The sequence below is a fragment of the Oncorhynchus nerka genome, linkage group LG26 (genome assembly GCF_034236695.1).
Source record: "Oncorhynchus nerka isolate Pitt River linkage group LG26, Oner_Uvic_2.0, whole genome shotgun sequence".
In the NCBI taxonomy this organism is placed as follows: Eukaryota; Metazoa; Chordata; class Actinopteri; order Salmoniformes; family Salmonidae; genus Oncorhynchus; species Oncorhynchus nerka.
The window spans coordinates 11,895,896-11,916,234 of record NC_088421.1 but is presented as its reverse complement, the minus strand read 5'-3'; the positions used below and the strand labels follow the sequence as shown (position 1 = coordinate 11,916,234).

Below are 20,339 nucleotides of genomic sequence, written 5' to 3'. Positions count from 1 at the left end.
AAATTCTATTTTAGATCAATGGTTGTGAGGTGAAAGATGTCTCCAAACAAAATGAATGCACAACGAAAGGTTTTGAATGTAAGACTGGCTGCGTACCGAGTGTTACCAGGTTGGGGTATTGTTCTAAGAGTTTTTAAAATGCAACACATACTTAAGAAAATAGTATCAAAACGATAAATACTGTAGTAGGGGCTGGATTGTGCTGTCACATTGACACTGGAGCAGAGAAGATGTTGACAGGGAGGACATTGCAAATTGTGACCATAGGGCTTTTTTAGGCCGATGGCATTGGGGGTAGAGATGAAGATAGGAGAGTGTGTGCTCACATGAGTGCGTATGTGTGTGTGTGCTTGCCTCTGTGTGCATGCATGTCGGTGTTTGTGCGTGTATGTGGTGTGTGTGTGGGCTGTCCGTGGAGGGAGTTTGCCTGTGGAGCCGAGCATGTGGGTGCCCACCCACTCAGCAGCTCGCGGCCCTCGTCACTTCGCATCAATCCACAGCCCCTCGATAAAAATAGGACAGCCGTCCTTAAGCTACGTGGTACTGTGGAGAGCAGCATGGGCTGACTCTGGGCCTCTCTGGCTCAGATGAGACGCCAGCCACGTTGTCATGTCTCCTTTTCTCTCAAACATGCACACTGTTCCATAGCATCTCAATCTCTCTTGACCTTGTCTTCAGTTACAGCACACAAACAACCTCAAGTGTATTACCTATAGAACACATAGAACGCAACAGTTGCAACAACAAACTTGTGTAACCAGTCTACCCCAGTGACCTCTCCAAACCAAACCAGACCACAAAACTTGCTACTCCCAATTTCCAATAAAAATGTGTGTTTGTGTGTGGAGTGGACTAGGCCCTTGCATGTTTAATTTAAACTTGGCTCACATCAATGTCAGGATCTGGCTACATGTATATAGGCCATGAGGAGATGTTGTACGTGGCAGCTTCTCCATGGCAGCACAGAAGCTTCACACTTCATTATTACAAGACCAGCGACGTGTGAAATCATTATAGAGAAGCAGGGAGGTAGGGAGGGAAGATAAGGGGCAACTGATACCCCAAACACAGTGAGGCCTCTCTGGATGCAGGGTGAGATCATCCCCTTGGAAACCTTCCTTAATGTATTCAACAGCTGGGGGGTGTTACTTGTCTCACTATCAACAGAGAATAGTACTAGTTTGTGTGACTGGGAGCAGCAACTAGTGATCAGGAAACATTGTCCAGAGTCAGAGATACATTTAGATGCACAACAATCTTTCAGCATATCCAGGTGATGGTCATGCATGTGAGATAAGATATTTTAAAAAATTAGGCAAATATAAACTTTTTTTAGGCTGTAGAACTGGAGAAAAATATACTTGACTAAAAAATCAGACTATGTCTTATACTCCCACCCAGTGGTGAAAAGTAGAGAACCACATCTGTGTCCACGTCACCTGAGTCAGGGCGGGGGAGTCTCTCGAATCTCATAGAATAGCATGATAAAATCTCATGAACATTTTATTATAGGGGTGTGTTAACTATGTCGTTTGATTCACGGATATCATTTCAATGTATCAATTGGTCACATAATCTCGCATGAAGTTTTTTAAAAGAATTCTAACGTCTATAAACGAATTAATAACATTTTGGATTATGTAGTTGATTAATTATCCCTCCTTAAATGCAATAATGTAAATGATTAATTATTTAAAACAGTGTACGAGGCAGCAACCATATTCTGCTAAAGTTTTATCTAGCAGGCAATTACAAGCGGATCGTCGTCGGGTGTGGAAGACCCCGAACGGCCAAGATGGCGGCGTCCATGGCAGATGCCGGGGAGTTTGAGAAGTGGCTGAATGATCGACTAGACTCCCTGGAAGTGGACCAGGAGGTGTATGGAGCTTATATTTTAGGAATACTTCAAGAGGAGGAGAGTGACGAAGAGAAGGAGGACGCACTGCTAGGAATTCTATCTGCGTTTCTGGTAAATATAGGGGGCAGACATGCCATGCTTGCGCCGCAGTAAGTTAGTCAATAGCTGGCTAACGTGCTCAATGGTTACAAGTGGGTGTTAACTACGCTATCTAACAACTGAGTGACTACAATCGATCTGTTCCCATATAACTAACTGGTAACAACGTTAGCGACATGTGTCAATCTACCATTAGCCATATTTGGAGATGGGGGTTAGGCGAATCAAACCTGAAGTTGTCCAGACCCTTTCTATTATTAGCCGGTTAGCCCGTGTTGAGACTTCGGTGGAACTCTCCAGACAAACAGATGGTTATGACATACAGCAGGGTGGCCATGCCTCGAGAGCTACTGGGTACCAACCCATTTGCCGGATTTAGTTTTCACTAATCAGCTGCTCGTCAGGTTCAGTTGAATCAAGTTTGTTAGATCAGGGTTGGAGAAAGCCTACATGCTTCAGTAAGGCTACTCCAAAATTTGGCAACACCTGACATAGTATAATGTGCTAACTGATGATTCACTGACACGACGTCCTTCCCACTTGCTCTCAAAGGAGAAAGGGGTAACTGCAGCTCAATGTGGCGTGTGGGAGTCTCGAAAGAAAAGTAGTAGCCCTATTTCAGCATTGTGGAAGAATACGCGTGAGCGCCACATCTATTTCTATGGGCACAAGCACTGTTCATGACACAAACTGTTCACCCCTCTTGTTGAGAGAACATTTGGAAGGTTGAACGTTTATTTCCATAAATTCTACACATTTTGTCATGACGTGCAGAGAATATTTGACCGTTTTAAAGCTCATTGTCTTGCAATTCTATACATTTTGCCATGTCTAATGTGTGTTCATTTAATATTTGAGTGACTCAAACATTACAACATTTATTGGCTAAATACAAAAACGTTAGCTGACATGGGCTAGTACAGGTATTCCCAAACTGGGGTGTACGCACAATGCCGTCAGTGATACGCCAAATAAAAATGTATCACAGTTGTTGGTAGTTTACATACACCTTAGCCAAATACATTTAAACTCAGTTTTTCACAATTCCTGACATTTAATCCTAGTAAACATTTCCTGTTTTAGGTCAGTTAGGATCACCACTTTATTATACGAATGTGAAATGTCAGAATAGTATAGTTATTTAAGCTTTTATTTCTTTCATCACATTCCCAGTGGGTCAGAAGTTTCCATACACTCAATTAGTATTTGGTAGCATTGCCTTTAAATTGTTTAACTTGGGTCAAACGTTTCGGGTAGCCTTCCACAAGCTTCCCACAAAAAGTTGGGTGAATTTTGGCCCATTCCTCCTGACAGAGCTGATGTAACTGAGTCAGGTTTTTAGGCCTCTTTGCTCACACACGCTTTTTCAGTTATGCCCACAAATGTTATATGGGATTGAGGGCAGGGCTTTGTGACGGCCACTCCAATACCTTGGCTTCGTTGTCCTTAAGCCATTTTGCCACAACTTTGGAAGTATGCTTGGAGTCATTGTCCATTTGGAAGACCCATTTGCGACCAAGCTTTAACTTCCTGACTGATGTCTTGATGTTGCTTCAATATATCCACATAATTTTCCTCCCTCATGACGCCATCTATTTTGTGAAGTGCACCAGTCCCTTGTGCAGAAAAGCACCCCCACAACATGATGCTGCCACCCCTGTGCTTCACGGTTGGGATGGTGTTCTTCGGCTTGCAAGCCTCCCACTTTTTCCTCCAAAAATAATGATGGTCATTATCGACAGTTCTATTTTTGTTTAATCAGACCAGAGGACATTTCTCCAAAAAGTACGATCTTTGTCCCCATGTGCAGTTGCAAACCGTAGTCTGGCTTTTTTATGGCGGTTTTGGAGCAGTGGCTTCTTCCTTGGTGAGTGGCCTTTCGGGTTATGTCGACATTGGACTCGTTTCACTGTGGATGTAGATACTTTTGTACCTGTTTCCTCCAGCATCTTCACAAGGTCCTTTGTAGTATTTGATTTGATGTGCTGACAACAAAATCACACACAAATTATCAATGGAAATTTATCCAACCCATGGATGTCTGGATTTGGAGTGACACTCAAAATGAAAGTGGAAAACCACACTACAGGCTGATCCAACTTTGATGTAATGTCCTTAAAACAAGTCAAAATGAGGCTCAGTAGTGTGTGTGGCCTCCACGTGCCTGTATGACCTCCCTACAATGCCTGGGCATGCTCCTGATTGAGCAGAGCCCTAACCTTATGAAATTCCCAAAATCTCTCATTTGGAAGCTAAAATTACATTTCATCTCTTCACCAATAATTTCATATTCAAACATTTAAATTGAACAATTCCATGTGAATCCGATAACTACAATGTGCAGACTTTTCACTGTAGAGTTTGTCATCCTATCATTGATGAGAATGTCTCAGATGACAACCGAACTGACATCATATTCATTAAGTACCACCACATATGTTCAATTGGTCGGATTACCAGAATATAGTTCATTTCCCCCCACCTTCTGATGTTACCAGAATCTCTATGTTAACCAAGGGATTTACAAATGTCACATCAGTAGGGTAGAGAGAGGAAAAGGGGGGGAAGAGGTATTTATTACTGTCATAAACCTACCTCCAGGCCAAAGTCATGACACAATGATGGCAAAAAACAACATTTGAGAGTGCGCTGACCCTGGTGCTAGAGGGGGTACGCAGCTGGAAGTTGAATGTTTGAAGGGGTACGGGACTATAAAACGTTTGAGAACCACTGGGCTAGTTGATCTGGACATTTCTGACAAGTAATAAATAGCTCTCTGACATGACAAGAGGAAAACGGACGATGCACTACCCAATTTCAAAATGGAACATTGTACAATCTACTATTACAACTTTCAAGAGTATGTTGCCCAACGCCAGACTGCCGACCCCTCGCGCCCCCCCATAGTTTGTGAACCACTGGGTTAGACCATTTGTCCCAATCTGGCTTGGGAGCCCATTCAATCTAGCCCGGCAGGAGGTTTGAGTAAAAAAAAATATATATATACTTTGGGTTAAACACTCCTGAACATCTATAACTATAAATTATGTATAAATTATAATGGACCGAAACATTTTCAAATAAATGCTATTTTTTTGTATAGGCTGCTATCTTACTTGAAATAAAATCAGTGGAGGGAATGCTCATGTTAGCTACCACCAGCGACACAACCGCGATACAGCTGCCCTGTCGGAAGCACTTTAGGTCGGCAGGCTGGTCGATACAACACCTGTACACTGGTCACCGGCTTATCGACTCGTCATGCAGCCCAATCAGCAACGCAAAATGGTCTTGAGTGGCAACATCTGCCCAATTAGCTGATTCACATTCCATACACCCACTCCTTTCAACACACACACTCGTCCATACTAAAGTTGCCATATTGGGCTGCATCTAACCATATTTGTTTCAAAGTAGCGATGTTCAAATTCACTAATTGCATCTCCATTCTCTACTGTCTTCCATGCACAGGAGGATGAGAAACTTGAAGATGTCTGCAAAGAGATCATTAGTCAGTGGGCTGAGAGCTGTGCCCGGTCGGCAACCAAAAACAGGGAGGATGGTATGAACATAAATGAACATAAATCAAAAGCTAGAAACTTAAAAGACAAATTATTCTAGCTGTACTTTCAGACAAGAGCTAATAGCTGGAGCAGCAGTTGTATGAATTATCTGTTGAATTTCCTCCCTCCCTCTCTCTCTGTCTTTAGCTGAGGTACTGGCCATTGCCAATCTGATAGAGAAGCAGGCACAGATTGTGGTGAAACAGAAGGAAGTATCTCAGGAGTCCAGGAAGAGGAAAGAAGCTAAAGAAGCAGTCCTGGCTCAATATGCCAATATCACAGATGATGAAGAATATCCTTGGCTCAATATATTGCACCTATTGTTGTGCCCCTACAGTTATGCTTTGCCCCTTGTTAAACCTATACAGCTCTAAAGGTCTTAAGTGTTTATTTCTGAAATGTATAATGAAAGCAGTGTTTCCCAAAATGTTCATTTTTATGTGACTGCAATGAGGAGCACTATTTTTCAAGTTTCCTTGACATCAACACTGAAGCTGAAGAGGAGGAGCAGGCTTTTCCCGCCAGTGGTGATAAATGTATCCTGTCTATGCCTCCCATTACTCCTCCTATAACTCCTATTGAGGGAAAATGTACTTACTGTGATATGTGGTTGTCCCACCTAGCTATCTTAAGATGAATGCACTAACTGTGTCACTCTGGATAAGTGTCTGCTAAATGACTAAAATGGAGTGCAAATGTATTGTTTACTGCATTAAGTAATATTTAACCAGTACTATATTTTTAAAGACCACTTATGGCACCGTCAACTTCTTAACCCAGGTAATAGTACATTTTGGTCTGTATATGTAAAGCGCCTTGGAATGAGAGTGCTGATCCAGGATCTGTGTTGCCTATTAAATCTTGATTAAATGTTTTGGGGAAACCTGATCCTAGATCAGCACTCCTACTCTGAGGTGCTTTAGGAATAGGGATGTTGGTTTTGCTGTGAAACTCCTTTACTGGTCTCCTCAGCCCTGTTTAAGAACACCAACGTGGAGGAGGTTCTAAGCAGGAAGAAACAGCAGAGGGACCAGGCTAAGGAAGACTCGCATAAGAAGAAAGAGACGGACAAGATGCAGCGTGAGAAGGATAAACTAGCCAGGCAGGACAGGAAGGACAAGGAGAAGAAACGCACACAGAAAGGGGAACGCAAAAGATGAGAAAAACAAATGACACCTTGGGACATTGTCACATGAAATGTTTTGTTACTGGATTAAAAAAAATGAAATCAACATCTATTTTTACCTATCCCTTATTTTCCACCCTTATGATTGTAACATGACATTGTAACAAGAACTTGTCTGAACATTAATTGTTTTAACCAATTACCATTTTAGTTTTTTTATTGGTTTCAGTCATCAAGCTTTATCTAAAACTGGGAAACAGTCCATCTATCTACAATGTGTTCTTTCTCCTCAACTGTGATTAAAGTAAATCAGTGACTCTATGAAAAGCCAACATTAATAGTCTCTCTACTTGCTATGATCAACCTGCACAAGCTCTTGCCTGCATCTTTCACCTTACCATGTTGATACTAAAGAGGCAGATGTTTCTGTATCATTGCCTCCTTTTCAATATGCCTCTAATAGGGAGACTGTCTCTGAAAATGAATAGTCATTCAATAGATGTAGCATGCAAGCCTTCGCTCTAAAATGTTTGCCCAGTTTAAGTAATACTTTTCCAAGATAAATGTTTTTAAATGGCATTCAAATGTTCTGCAATTGCTATATTGTAGTAAAAGGAAGGGGAAGTGCTCTATGGGATCTTAACTCACTCAAAGATTGAGCCAATGTGTTGCAAATGCTTTTCCTCTTTGGAGATGGATTCACTCAAGGCATTGTCATATTAAATACATTCAGTTTGTCACCCCAGTCTTCATGTACTGTCTATGCACTCTCTTGTATGAGAATCAGAACAACGTGGTGGTTGATACTCTATACCTCGATTATATCATGTACAATGTTTGCAGAATGGCAATGGGGTTCATTTTCAAATTTTTTTGAATAAATAAATGCCATTTTAAAGAGCTTTATTGTTTTTTGAATTAATAAAACAAACAATTATCGTGAAACATACCATTTCAAACAGGAACATTAAAAATACAGGGGTTTGAACATGTTTGCCACCTGTCTTACGAGTGTGTATTATGTCATTGATAGTATGTGTCCATCAAACTTAATTCTTATGTTTTGAAATGAGCTTTAATGCAGCTTGATTAACATTCAGAGAACTAAATTCAAAATAAGAATAACATAAGATTTAATTAACATCAATGCATGACCAGTCCAAATTTCTAACCTACTGAGAGTAAGTAAAAACAATACACTGACTATGTTGCTTTTCAGGTAAACCGAGGAAACACAATGCTTCAAGTTGACGATTGATTGGTATGTTAACATGGAATATGACAGAAAAGTGGTTCCCATTGCAATATCCACTCAACTTAAGAGGCAATGATCACTTATCCACAATTATTGGTTGTTAAGAAGCATATTAGAGAACTGAATGTCAAATCACATTCAAATAAATAAGTAAAACAATCAGGAAAACATTCAAATGACTGCCATGTTTTAATAATTATAAATAGTGTCTTTAAATAATATTCGGCCTTTCCAAGATTCCCATTATTTTCGATGACCCTAATCACAAAATGTGGTGATTTTGAAGATAAATTAAGCCTTAACACATTTCATATTATGAATTCCCCTAGCCCAAGAGCAACTATCAATCAAATTGTACATTTGTGGCCACTAAGGTCAATTAAACTCATTTTCCTTGCAATGACTGCAAGGACCCTAGCTCTAAGGTAGTTGACAATACTGATGAATGTAATACTGTATATTCTACAGTTATCACCACCAACATATCTGATCAGGCTCTGCTCTCTCTCATGTTCCTAATAGAAGCTCGTTAACAGGGAATTACTGGGGCTGAAGGGATTATGGGGATTCTCAATTTAACAGCATAATAGAATTGTACTGCCATTTAAAATAAATGCACCCCTGGTTATCTCATTACATTGCTCTGAACCACCTGCTTTAGGATAGATTTTAAATAAGACTGATAATCTCCAAAAAATTATTAATTTCCTCTATTTGCTCAAACTGAGCCTACATACAAGAATTCCTTTTGTTCTGTCTAATGATGTGATCAAAATTTCATCTGGCCTAATGCTCCTCACTGGTCTTGCTCTCAGCCACATCTATAGCATGAACGTGAGTGTCACATGTGAACCATAGGGTGGCTCAGTGGCATCAGAACTGGATAAGTGTTCTCCCTGGGCTGGTCTCCTCAGAGGTGCTCTGCTCATCCAGCTTGTCCGTGTTGGACTTGGGTAGGGTCATCTGTAGGGCACACCACAGGGCAGTGCGGGACTTCCTTGTGGTCAAACACAGACCCCTCAGTGCTGTAGCAAGTAGCAGTATATCTAGCAGGAATACAGGCAAAAAAATAAGACAGCAGTTGTTTAAAGTAATTAAGTAAAAATACTTGAATGTACTACTTAAGTAGTTTTTTGGGGTATATGTACTTTATTATTTAGATTTTTTACAACTTTTACTTCACTACATTCCTAAAAGAAATGATGTACTTTTTACTCCATATATTTTCCCTGACACCCAAAAGTACTCGTAACATTTTTAATGCTTAGCAGGACAGGAAAATTGTCTAATTCACACTTATCAAGAGAACATCCCTGGTCATCCCTACTGCCTCTGATCTGGCAGTAAACACATGCTTCCTTGGTAAATGAAGTCTGAGTGTTGGAGCATGCCCCTGGCTATCTATTAAAAAAATAAAATAAATGGTGCCATCTGGTTTGCTTAATATAAAGAATTTGAAAGGATTTATCCTTTTCCTTTTGATACTTATGTATATTTAAAAGAAAATACTTTTAGACTTTTAGGATTTTACTGGGTGACTTTCACTTTTACTTTAGTCATTTTCTATCTTTACTTTTACTCAAGTATGACAATTGGGTATTTTTTCCACCACTGGTTTTTAGGCCTCATCATCAGAGCTGACAAATGCTGCTCATCCCAAACACGAAAAGGCAAATGTAGAAGATAGGCTCTGTTATTTGCTCTTTCAAGGAAATAAAATATAAAAGGCTCTACAGAATAAAAAATGGCAGCCATATTTCCAGAATAAATCTAAAACTAAATTAGAAGACAATGCACAGACAAATGCTTGGGGATTTAGTTGTTTAGAACTAGCTGTGGCTCATTAATGACTTAAGTGTTGAGTTACCTCTGTCCTCTCTGAAATGTGTGCTGGCCTGTCTCTGACGGTTTGAAGTGTTGACAAATTCCTCCTTGCGTCTGGCCTGGGTAATGTAAATAGCCTCGAGGTGTCTGTCCAGCGCTGAACAAATATTGGCATGGAGGGGGAAGCTACGCAGACGCTCCATTTTACCCAGAAGGCTCACCACCTATGATATAAGAGGAAAATAAATTCCATAAAAAATTATTCAAATGCATTTTGAAACACTTGCAGAACTTGATGGGTGTTCATCTAGCCTACAGCAACTGGTATTCATGTATTGGTCTTAATCTACTCTTCTATCAACACTCATGCCAACTTGCATGGAATTAGCCATCACCCAATCCTAAAATTCCAAAGTGGACATTTAACCTCCTAGTCGATTCACGCACCGGTGCGTCAATCTAAGTAACATCATTTAAAAAAAATCTCCATTAAAATCCGTCAGTTTAACTTAGAGATGTCTGCATTGGGTGCGTCTCTTTCCACCACATCTGTCGATGTCGCACTTCGGCATCTGCGTTTGGCCTACAAACTAATGTGGCCCCAAGTGTCATGGGACTCGTCTGTAGGTAACTGGTACTGGTTATGCAAAATGTATGGACATATGATGGTAGTTTTGCGCCTGCCCAAAAAATGGGTTAAATATGTGTAAAAAATATATACAGTTGAAGTCGGAAGTTTACATACACCTTAGCCAAATACATTTAAAAAATTCCCTGCTTTTAGGTCAGTTAGGGTCACCATTTTATTTTAAGAATGTGAAATGTCAGAATAATAGTAGAGAAAATGATTTATTTCAGATTTAATTTTCATCACATTCCCAGTGGGTCAGTTACACTCAATTAGTATTTGGTAGCATTGCCGTTAGATTGTTTAAATTGGGTCAAACGTTTCAGGTAGCCTTCCACAACCTTCCCACAATAAGTTGGGTGAATTTTGGCCCATTCCTCCTGACAGCTGGTGCAATGTATCCGGTTTGTAAGCCTCCTTGCTCGCACACGCCTTTTCAGTTTTGCTCACAAATTGTCGATAGGTTTGAGGTCAGAGCTTTGTGATGGCCACTCCAATACCTTGACTTTGTTGTCCTTAAGCCATTTTGCCACAACTTTGGAAGTATGCATTGTCCATTTGGAAGACCCATTTGAGACCAAGCATTAAATTCCTGACTGATGTCTTGAGATGTTGCTTCAATATATCCACATAATTTCCCTCCCTCATGACGCCATCTATTTTGTGAAGTGCACCAGTCCCTCCTGCAGCAAAGCACCCCCACAACATGATGCTGCCATCCCCGTGCTTCACGGTTAGGATGGTGTTCTTCGGCTTGCAAGCCTCCCCCTTTTTCCTCCAAACATAACGATGGTCATTATGGCCAAACAGTTATATTTTTGTTTCATCAGACCAGAGGACATTTATCCAATTAGTACGATCTTTGTCCCCATGTGCAGTTGAATACCGTAGTCTGGCTTCTTTATGGCGGATTTGGAGCAGTGGCTTCTTCCTTGCTGAGCGGCCTTTTAGGTTATGTTGATATAGGACTTGTTTTACTGTGGCTATAGATACTTTTGGACCTGTTTCCTCCAGCATCTTCACAAGGTCCTTTGCTGTTGTTCTGGGATTGATTTGCGCTTTTTGCACCAAAGTACGTTCTTCTCTAGGAGACAAAACGCGTCTCCTTCCTGAGCGGTATGACGGCTGCGTGGTCCCATGGTGTTTATAATTGCGTACTATTGTTTGTACAGATTAACGTGGTAACTTCAGGCGTTTGGAAATTGCTCCCAAGGAGGAACCAGTCTTGTGGAGGTCTACAATTTTCTTTCTGAGGTCTTGGCTGATCACTTTTGATTTTCCCATGATATCAAGCAGATGCACTGAGTTTGAAGGCAGGCCTTGAAATACATCCACAGGTACACCTCCAATTGACTCAAATTATGTTAATTAGCCTATCAGAAGCTTCTAAAGCCATGACATAGTTTTTCTGGAATTTTCCAAGCTGTTTAAAGGCACAGACAACTTGGTGTATGTAAACATCTGACCCACTGGAATTGTGATAGTAAGTTATAAGTGAAACAATCTGTCTATAAACAATTGTTGGAAAAATGACTTGTGTCATGCACAAAGTAGATGTCCTAACTGACTTGCCAAAACTATAGTTTGTTAACGAGAAATTTGTGAAATAGTTGAAAAACGAGTTTTAATGACTCCAACCTAAATGTATGTAAACTTCCGACTTCAACTGTATATATATTTTCCAAGCTTTCTTATATCTCCTAGCTATAGGACAAACACTTCAAAACCCTGTTTCTTAAAATGACTTTTTTTACTGTCTTTTTTGCCATTTACAGTGCATTCAGACCCCTTAACCCCCATTTTGTTTTGTTAAAGCCTTATTCTAAAATGGATTAAATTGCTTTTTCCCCCCTCATCAATCTACGCAATACTCCATAATGCCAAAGCATGAAAAGGTTTTTAAAATGTTTGCAAATTTATTAAAAAACTTTTTTTTATATTTTTTATATAATATTTACATAAATATTCAAACCCTTTACTCAGTCCTTGTTGAAGCACCTTTGGCAGCGATTACAGCCTTGAGTCGTCTTGGGTATGACACTACAAGCTTGGTACACCTGTATTTGGGAAGTTCTTCTCTGCAGATCATCTCAAACTCTGTCAGGTTGGATGGGCACAGCTATTTCAGGTCTCTCCAGAGATGTTCGATCGGATTCAAGTCCAGGCTCTGGCCGTGCCACTCAAGGACATTCAGAGACTTGTCCCGAAGCCACTCCTGCGTTGTCTTGGCTGTGTGCTTAGGGTTGTTGTCCTGTTGGAAGGTGAACCTTTGTCCCAGTCGGAGGTCCTGAGCACTCTGGAGCAAGTTTTTATCAAGGATCTCTCTGTACCTTACTACGTTCATCTTTCCCTCGATCCTGACTAGTCTACCAGTCCCCACAGCTGAAAAACATCCCCACGGCATGATGCTGCCTGTACGCCCTGATCTGTTTTACCTGTCTTTGTGCTTGTCTCCATCTCCCTCCAGGTGTCGCCCCGCTTCCCTATTATCCCCTGTGTATTTATACTTGTGTTCTCTGTCTGTTTGTTGCCAGTTGGTCTTGTATGTTTTTCAAGTCAACCAGCGTGTTTTCCAGTACTCCAGCTTTTATTATCTTTTTGGTAGTCCTCCCGGTTTTGACCCTTGCCTGTCCTGACTCTAAGCCCACCTGCCTGACCACTCTGCCTGCCCCTGACCCTGCCTACCTGTACCTCTGCCTCCCTCTGGATTACCAACCTTTGCCTGCCTTGACCTGTCTACTGCTTGCCTCTGTTGGAACATTAAACATTGTTACTTCGACAGTCTGCATCTGGGTCTTACCTTGATTCGTGATACTGCCACCACCATACATCACCGTAGGGATGGTGCCAGGTCTCCTCCAGAAGTGACGCTTGGCATTCAGGTCAAAGAGTTCAATATTGGTTTCATTAGGCAAGAGAATCTTGTTTCTAATGGTCTAAGAGTCCTTTAGGTGCCTTAAGGCAAACTCCAAGCGGGCTGTCATGTGGATTTTACTGAGGAGTGGCTTCCGTCTGGCCACTCTACCATTAAGGCCTGATTGCTGGAGTGCTGCAGAGATGGTTGTCCTTCTGGAAGGTTATTCCATCTCCACAGAGGAACTCCGGAGCTTTGTCAGCGTGACCATCGGGTTCTTGGTTACCTCCCTGACCAAGCCCTTCTCCCCCGATTGCTCAGTTTGGCCGGGCGGCCAGCTCATTTAACATTACATTTAAGTCATTTAGCAGACGCTCTTATCCAGAGCGACTTACAAATTGGTGCTTTCACCTTATGACATCCAGTGGAACAGCCACTTTACAATAGTGCATCTAAGTCTTTTAAGGGGGGGGTGAGAAGGATTACTTTATCCTATCCTAGGTATTCCTTAAAGAGGTGGGGTTTCAGGTGTCTCCGGAAGGTGGTGATTGACTCCGCTGTCCTGGCTCTAGGAAGAGTCTTGGTAGTTCCAAACTTCTTCCATATAAGAATGATGGAGGCCGCTGTGTTTTGGGGGACCTTTAATGCTGCTGAAATGTTTTGGTACCCTTCCCCAGATCTGTGCCTCGACACAAGGGTCTGAATACTTATGTAAATAAGGTATTCATGGTTTTTTTTGTGTTTTTTTTTTACAAATTTGCGAACATTTCTGAAAATCTGCTTCCGCTTTGTCATTATGGGGTATTGTGTATAGATTGATGAGGGAACATTTTTTCCCAATCAATTTTAATAAGGCTGTAATGTAACAAAATGTGGAAAAAGTCAATGGATCTGAATACATTACAAATTTACTGTATGAATGTGTTATTCAATGCGTTTCTATAGTAGTAAAGGCCAAATTCAATATTTTATCAAATCTTTAAAAATATAGATTTTGATACCTAAAGGGGTCCTAAAATTCTAAATCAAATAGCTTAATGATCCATAGCATGACCATCTTAAAACAATTCCATATGTCAGCTTAGAATCCGCCCCCAGGCATAGACTTTTAAGAATGAATATTTCTCACCTTGGCTTGTTCTCGGATCTGATCCACGATGAGACGGTCCACTCTGGAAGGGTTAGGTGGGATTTTGGGGAGGGCATTGGTGGTCACCACAGAAATCCGCTTTCCAGGATAACTCATGGTAAGGACGTCCTCTGTCTAAAACACATCATATTAAAAAAAACACTTAATGCCAACCAATCGAACTACACATTTTAATCCTAGTTCGGGAGACATTCTTACCAAGTATTGTATTGCAGCATAATCAGATAAATAATAAGGATTTCAAGATGATCACAAGAAGCAAAAATATTCCCACTAAATGAACCACTCATTTTTATTGCTCACCTTCTTTCTCTCCTTCTCCAGGACTCTCCACTGCTCATAGCACTCCTCCAGGTGGAAGTGGAGCTGGCTCATGGGTCCTCCACGGTTCCTCATTATCCTCGGGGAGCGGAGGCCTCCCATCATCCCTGGGTAGGGGTTCTCTCCACTGGAGCCCATCATGTCATTGAGGTAAGGGTTGAAAGCTGCAAACTCCCCGTCTGGCAGCAGGTCACACAGGTCCATGGGGGGGATGGAACCGCCGTAGGGGAAGGAGGATCTGGAGTTGATGCTGGCAGAGTTCAAAGACATGTGGCAGGAGTTCTGTCTGGGGTCATTAACAGCCTGATACATGCAAGGCAGAAAGGTTGGGTTCTTCCCTGCGTTGACTGTGCCGTTTCCTCCACCGAATCTCTGAGAGCCATACATGCTGCCGAGTAGGTCGAGGTAAGGGTTCTGCAGGAGCCCCTGCTTCTTGTCCCCGTCTCCTGTCATGTGAGTGCTGGTCTGGGGCCTTGTCTTCCCATCCAAGCACTGAGTGGGCGAGCAGCCATCAGCCACCAGCCCAGCCATGTGCATCCTGCTCTTGTCCAGCTGCATCTCAAAGTCACTGTCGCTGGCTCCCCTCCTCAGCCCGCCCATGCCCATCCTGACCTGGTTCTGTCCTGCCCTGCTGCTGTGGAGGCTGGGCCCGTCCCCCTGACTGTAGTCCTGGATGCACGGTGGTGGTCCTCTCTGCATCTGGTGGGAGTGCTGAGGTACAAACTCAGACACAGAGTGGGACAGCATCTTGGACGGCCGAGAGGAAAAACAGTTTCCCACTGGCTGCTGATGCTGCTGCTGGAGTTTGTTCTGCAACGGGTTCTGCTGGCTATAATGGTACTGGTTCAGACTCAGGCCCGTAGAGAGGGGATTGCTTCCTTTCTGGACAGCCATCTTGTTTTGGTGAGAAATTGTAGGATTGAAAGACGCTGAGAGTGATTTTGTTTTTTGGAAATACTCAAGGTGTTGTGGACCAAATCCAGATAAGTCTTTGGAATCAAAGTCACTCTGTAGCAGCTCTTTGCTCTTCATTCCTCCATCAGTCTCCCTCTGCATGGCTCCATACTCCCCTCCTAGTTCCTTCTTAAACTGCATGGCTTGAGTGCTTTGCCCAGGCATCCTGGTGTTGGAGAAGTTCCTCTGTTCGGCCATGATGTTGTCATACTGCATCTGCACACTCTGCCGTTTCTGGGGCTCCCTACCACATGCGTTGTCCTGCTCACCCACCATCAGAGTCTGGATGTTGCTGGCCAGCTTGTTGACCTCTTGCATGGTGTACTGCTTGGTCCTTCTGGGCTTGGCGCTGATCTGGCCTGGGAACTCTTCATAGTAGTGGTCAAAGCACTGGCTATTAATCTTGCTCTGGGGGCAGAAGGAGGGTGCAAAAGCATCCATGTGGTCAGAAAGAGCGTTCCCAGACCCACAGAACCCTCCAACCTTCTCAGCTGTGTTGTACTCGTGTTTACTCGGCCTCGTGTTTGAACGGTAGGCGTTCCCCACATTGGGCAGTGGTAGCCCCGGCGGCTTCGGCAGCTCTTGGGTCTGTAGAGAGTATCTAGTGTCCATGCCTCCATTGCAGGAAGAGAGGAGCCACTGCTGGTCACTGGTATCAAAGCCATTGAAACGCTGGTAGAACTCTTCGGAACCTCTGTTCATTGGCTGCCCTTGTGTTTTACTGAAAGACTCAGGGTAAACATGGTTCGGCAGAAAGTTGGACTGCACTTTGGACTCTGATTGGAAGTACTGCTGGCAATCGTCGCTCATTGACTTGGGAGACCAGACAGATTTCAGTTGGGATAATGTCCTGAAAGGAGAATTGAAAAGTTAAAGGTTAAATACGTTTTTTTTTAAAAACACAATTGAAAGTCTCAAAGTCATTACTGGCAAACGTTGCGGTTTCCATTTTCAATTCCCATTCATTTGTCTCCCAATACAAAGAAATGAGCTCATATCACTGAAGACAAAAAAATACCCTCCTAATGAATAACTTACTCTTCAGTATAGTAACTGTCCATTTGATCAGCCTCCTCCAAGATATTTGACACCAGCCCATAGAGATCAGCTTCACTTCCACAGTCATTTCCATCGGGGAGATTCCTTGGAGATTTAAAACATAAGCATTTCAAAACACATGAAAAAGAAGACCATTTACATTTCACATGGAGTGGGACATATATGAAAAAGTCTAGTGGTTATTAGAAGTTCAACTTAATTTCAAATGGACAGTGTATTCATGAACACCTTGTGTCTTCAAATCACATATGAAACGTTCTCTATGATTTCAGTACAATAAAATTATAATAAAAATAATAAACGCAACATGCAACAATTTCAAAGATTTTACTGAGCTACAGTTCATATAAGGAAATCAGTCAATTTAAATAAATTCCTTAGACGCTAAACTATGAATATTCACATGACTGGGATTACAGATATGCATCTGTTAGTCACAGATGGGAGTGGATCAGAAAACCAGTCTGTATATGGTGTGACCACCATTTGCCTCATGCAGCTCGACACATCTCCTTCGCATAGAGTTGATCAGGCTGTTGAGTGTGGCCTGTGGAATGTTGTCCAATTACTCTTCAATGGCTGTGCGAAGTTTCTGGATATTGGCAGGAACTGGAAGACACTGTCATACACATTGATCCAGAGCATCCCAAACATGCTCAATGGGTGACATGTCTGGTGAATATGCAGGCCATGGAAGAACTGGGACATTTCCAGCTTCTAGGAATTGAGTACGGATCCTTGCAATATGGGGCTGTGCATTATCATGCTGAAACCGGAGGTGATGGCGGTGAATGAATGGCACAAAAATGGATTTCGTCATGGTATCTCTTTGCATTCAAATTGCCATTGATAAAATATAATTTAGTTTTTTGTCTGTAGCTAATGCCTGCCCATACCATAACCCAGTGGTGTAAAGTCCTTAAGTAAAAATACTTTAAAGTACTACTTAAGTCGTTTTGGGGGGTATCTGTACTTTAAAATTAATATTTTGACTACTTTTACTACTATTTCTAAAGACAATGTTGTACTTTTTACTCCATACATTTTTCCTGACACCCAAAAGTACTTGTTACATTTTGAATGCTTAGCAGGACAGAGCATGGTCCAATTCACACACTTAAGAGAACATTCCTGGTCATCCCTACTACCTCTCATCTGGCAGACTCACTAAACACAAATACTTTGTTTGTAAATGATGTCTGAGTTTTGGAGTGCGCTCCTGGCTATCTGTAAATAAATAAAAAAACACAAAATTTGTGCCTACTGGTTTGCTTAATATAAGTAATTAGAAATTATTCATACTTTTACTTTTGATGCTTAAATACATTTACTTTTGATACTTAAGTATACTTATAACCAAATACTTTTAGACTTTTACTCAAGTAGTATTTTACTGGGTGACTTTCACTTTTACTTGAGTCATTTTCTTTTAAGGTATCTTTACTTTTACTAAAGTATGACAATTGGGTACTTTTTCCACCACTGCCATAACCCCACTGCCACCATGGGGCACTGTGTTCACAACATTGACATCAGCAAACCGCTCGCCCACACAACGCCATACATGTGGTCTGCGGTTGTGAGGCCGGTTGGAGGTACTGCCAAATTCTCTAAAACGACAGTATGGTAGAGAAATTAACATTAAATTATCTGGCAACAGCTCGGATGGACATTCCTGCAGTCATCATGGCTAATTGCACGCTCCCTCAAAACTTGAGACACCTGTGGCATTGTGTTTCTCCTGGCAAAGGAGAAATGCTCACTAACAGGAATGTAAACAAATTTGTGCCCAAAATTTGGAAGGGATAAGCTTTTTGTGCATATGGAAATTTTCTGGGGTCTTTTATTTCAGCTCATGAAACATGGAACCTACACTTTACTTTATATTTTTGTTCAGTATAAATTAGGACTTGGTCTTCCTTTTCCCAATACATTCTTCAGACTGTCAATGTTAAATACTGGTATGACAAAACACAGTATGGACCAGGTCAGTATACAATTCTGAGAGTTGCATTTGAATAGATTGATGAGGGAACATTTTTTCCCAATCAATTTTAATAAGGCTGTAATGTAACAAAATGTGGAAAAAGTCAAAGGAGAAATGCTCACTAACAGGGATGTAAACAAGTAGTTAGTTTAGTTACCTGCTTTGAACATTGTTCTGGGTGCAATTAATGAGTTGGTATGGATCATCCTGTGCAGACCAGGGTGTGTAGGACATGGGAGGTTCTTCTGACAATGAGAATTCGGGTAAGGGGATGTACGGCTGCAAGAGTCTTTCATTGTCCGCAGTTCCACAGGTCTGTGATACAATAAAAAAAGGAAATTCATGAACCCTAGTGAAAACGTCAGCCAGTCACTGGTGAGATATAGCATTCTGATTCTGTTTTGCCTACAATAGACAATTCATACCTAAAACACCAGCTACTTAATATAAACCATTAATAAACATACCACTTGAATTATTTATCACCTATAGCCTACATTGTAATGAACTGCAATCTAGAAAAGTAAAATACTTTTTTTGAATGTCTCACCTGATGCTTATTTGAGGAAAAGAATGAGTCTGAACCTGATGATGCACTCTGGAATCGATCAAACGCCATTCTCACTCCTCTTGAACTTATTCTATTCTTCACTGCATTATTCAACTAAACATTACAAAGATATTCATACAAACATTCAACAGAACAATAGAGTTTCATTGACTAGCTATCTTGATTATTAGATATACAGCTAGCAGGGTAATAACATATTGTATTGCACAATGCTAACTTGGCCCAAGTAAAATTGTAATTAAGTGTACGTTAGCTAGCAACAGTAAGTTTGCGGACGTTAACTAGCTAAGTTAGTTACAAAGATAGAAAGAAAGATGCTCAGCAGAACTAGCTAAGTTAGTTACAAAGATAGAAAGAAAGATGCTCAGCAGGTGTCTAGCTAGCTAAACCCAAAACACTCAAAACAAACAACTTTTATGAGTTCAATCAACAACGTATTCTGAAAAACACAGTTGTAACAGACGGTTTGACTTTTGTCCTAAGTTAGCTTTCGTGTCCCTTGTCTCCCTCAGTCACACGATTTATGTCTAACTAAATTTAGTTAGCCAACTGGGCTAGCTAGCTAGCTACTTACCTCCATAAATTCACTTGTAAACAACGTTTCTGTAGGGAATTTCCCCAGCTGAAATGTTCACGATTTAAAAGTATAACTTTAAAAAAAAAATGAATTAAATCAAACGGACTTTAAACAATGACAGGAGAAATCGCTAGTACATTGCGGCTAGCTACAGAAGTATTGATCTCGAGCTTGCCAGTTGCTCTTCTCGCTTTTGTAAAGTAGCGTCACGAGCAAGACCTTCATAACAACCCCCGCGAATAAAATGCTCTTCTTTTATCACTAACTGTCTCAAAGGTGATGATTGGTCCATAAAGAAGCCTTTTCACCCAATGGTTTCAAATAGGAATTGTACACATAAAGGGCATAGCAACCAATCATTTTCATCAAATTAAAAGATGGTGGAATCCTATTTTACTATCAATGAGGGACTATATCATGATGCTTTTTCATGCAAAGTAAAGGATTTTTGTTGAACATGTATTGCTTTTCTTGAATCATCTTCATCAAACTTTTTTAAATAAGTAAACATAT

General features: G+C 41.2%; 2 protein-coding genes across 2 annotated transcripts; one reads left to right on the top strand and one right to left on the bottom strand.

The window, feature by feature from the left end:
- Window positions 1-1,708: 1,708 nt before the first annotated feature.
- On the top strand, window positions 1,709-7,547 carry LOC115104143 (coiled-coil domain-containing protein 43-like). Its single transcript, XM_029625380.2, has 5 exons — window positions 1,709-1,969; window positions 5,429-5,519; window positions 5,668-5,812; window positions 6,010-6,056; window positions 6,493-7,547. Exons 1-5 carry the CDS (start codon window positions 1,796-1,798, stop codon window positions 6,678-6,680), a joined length of 645 nt encoding a protein of 214 aa, XP_029481240.1. The 5' UTR covers window positions 1,709-1,795; the 3' UTR covers window positions 6,681-7,547.
- LOC115104142 (meiosis-specific coiled-coil domain-containing protein MEIOC-like) lies at window positions 7,533-20,097 on the bottom strand. Its single transcript, XM_029625379.2, has 8 exons — window positions 19,824-20,097; window positions 19,229-19,342; window positions 18,836-18,993; window positions 16,671-16,775; window positions 14,661-16,482; window positions 14,337-14,471; window positions 9,769-9,949; window positions 7,533-8,947 (listed from the first exon to the last, which is right to left on the bottom strand). Exons 1-8 carry the CDS (start codon window positions 19,827-19,829, stop codon window positions 8,775-8,777), a joined length of 2,694 nt encoding a protein of 897 aa, XP_029481239.1. The 5' UTR covers window positions 19,830-20,097; the 3' UTR covers window positions 7,533-8,774.
- Between the last annotated feature and the right edge of the window lie 242 nt (window positions 20,098-20,339).

Coding starts and splice junctions, on each gene's coding strand:
- LOC115104143 (XM_029625380.2), top strand. CDS start 1,796: ATGGCGGCGTCCATGGCAGATGCCGGGGAGTTTGAGAAGTGGCTGAAT. Junction 5,520..5,667: donor AACCAAAAACAGGGAGGATG/GTATGAACATAA, acceptor CTCTGTCTTTAG/CTGAGGTACTGGCCATTGCC. Junction 5,813..6,009: donor AATATCACAGATGATGAAGA/ATATCCTTGGCT, acceptor TGACATCAACAC/TGAAGCTGAAGAGGAGGAGC.
- LOC115104142 (XM_029625379.2), bottom strand. Junction 18,994..19,228: donor TTTCCTCAAATAAGCATCAG/GTGAGACATTCA, acceptor ATTGTATCACAG/ACCTGTGGAACTGCGGACAA. Junction 16,483..16,670: donor GACAGTTACTATACTGAAGA/GTAAGTTATTCA, acceptor TTCTCCTTTCAG/GACATTATCCCAACTGAAAT.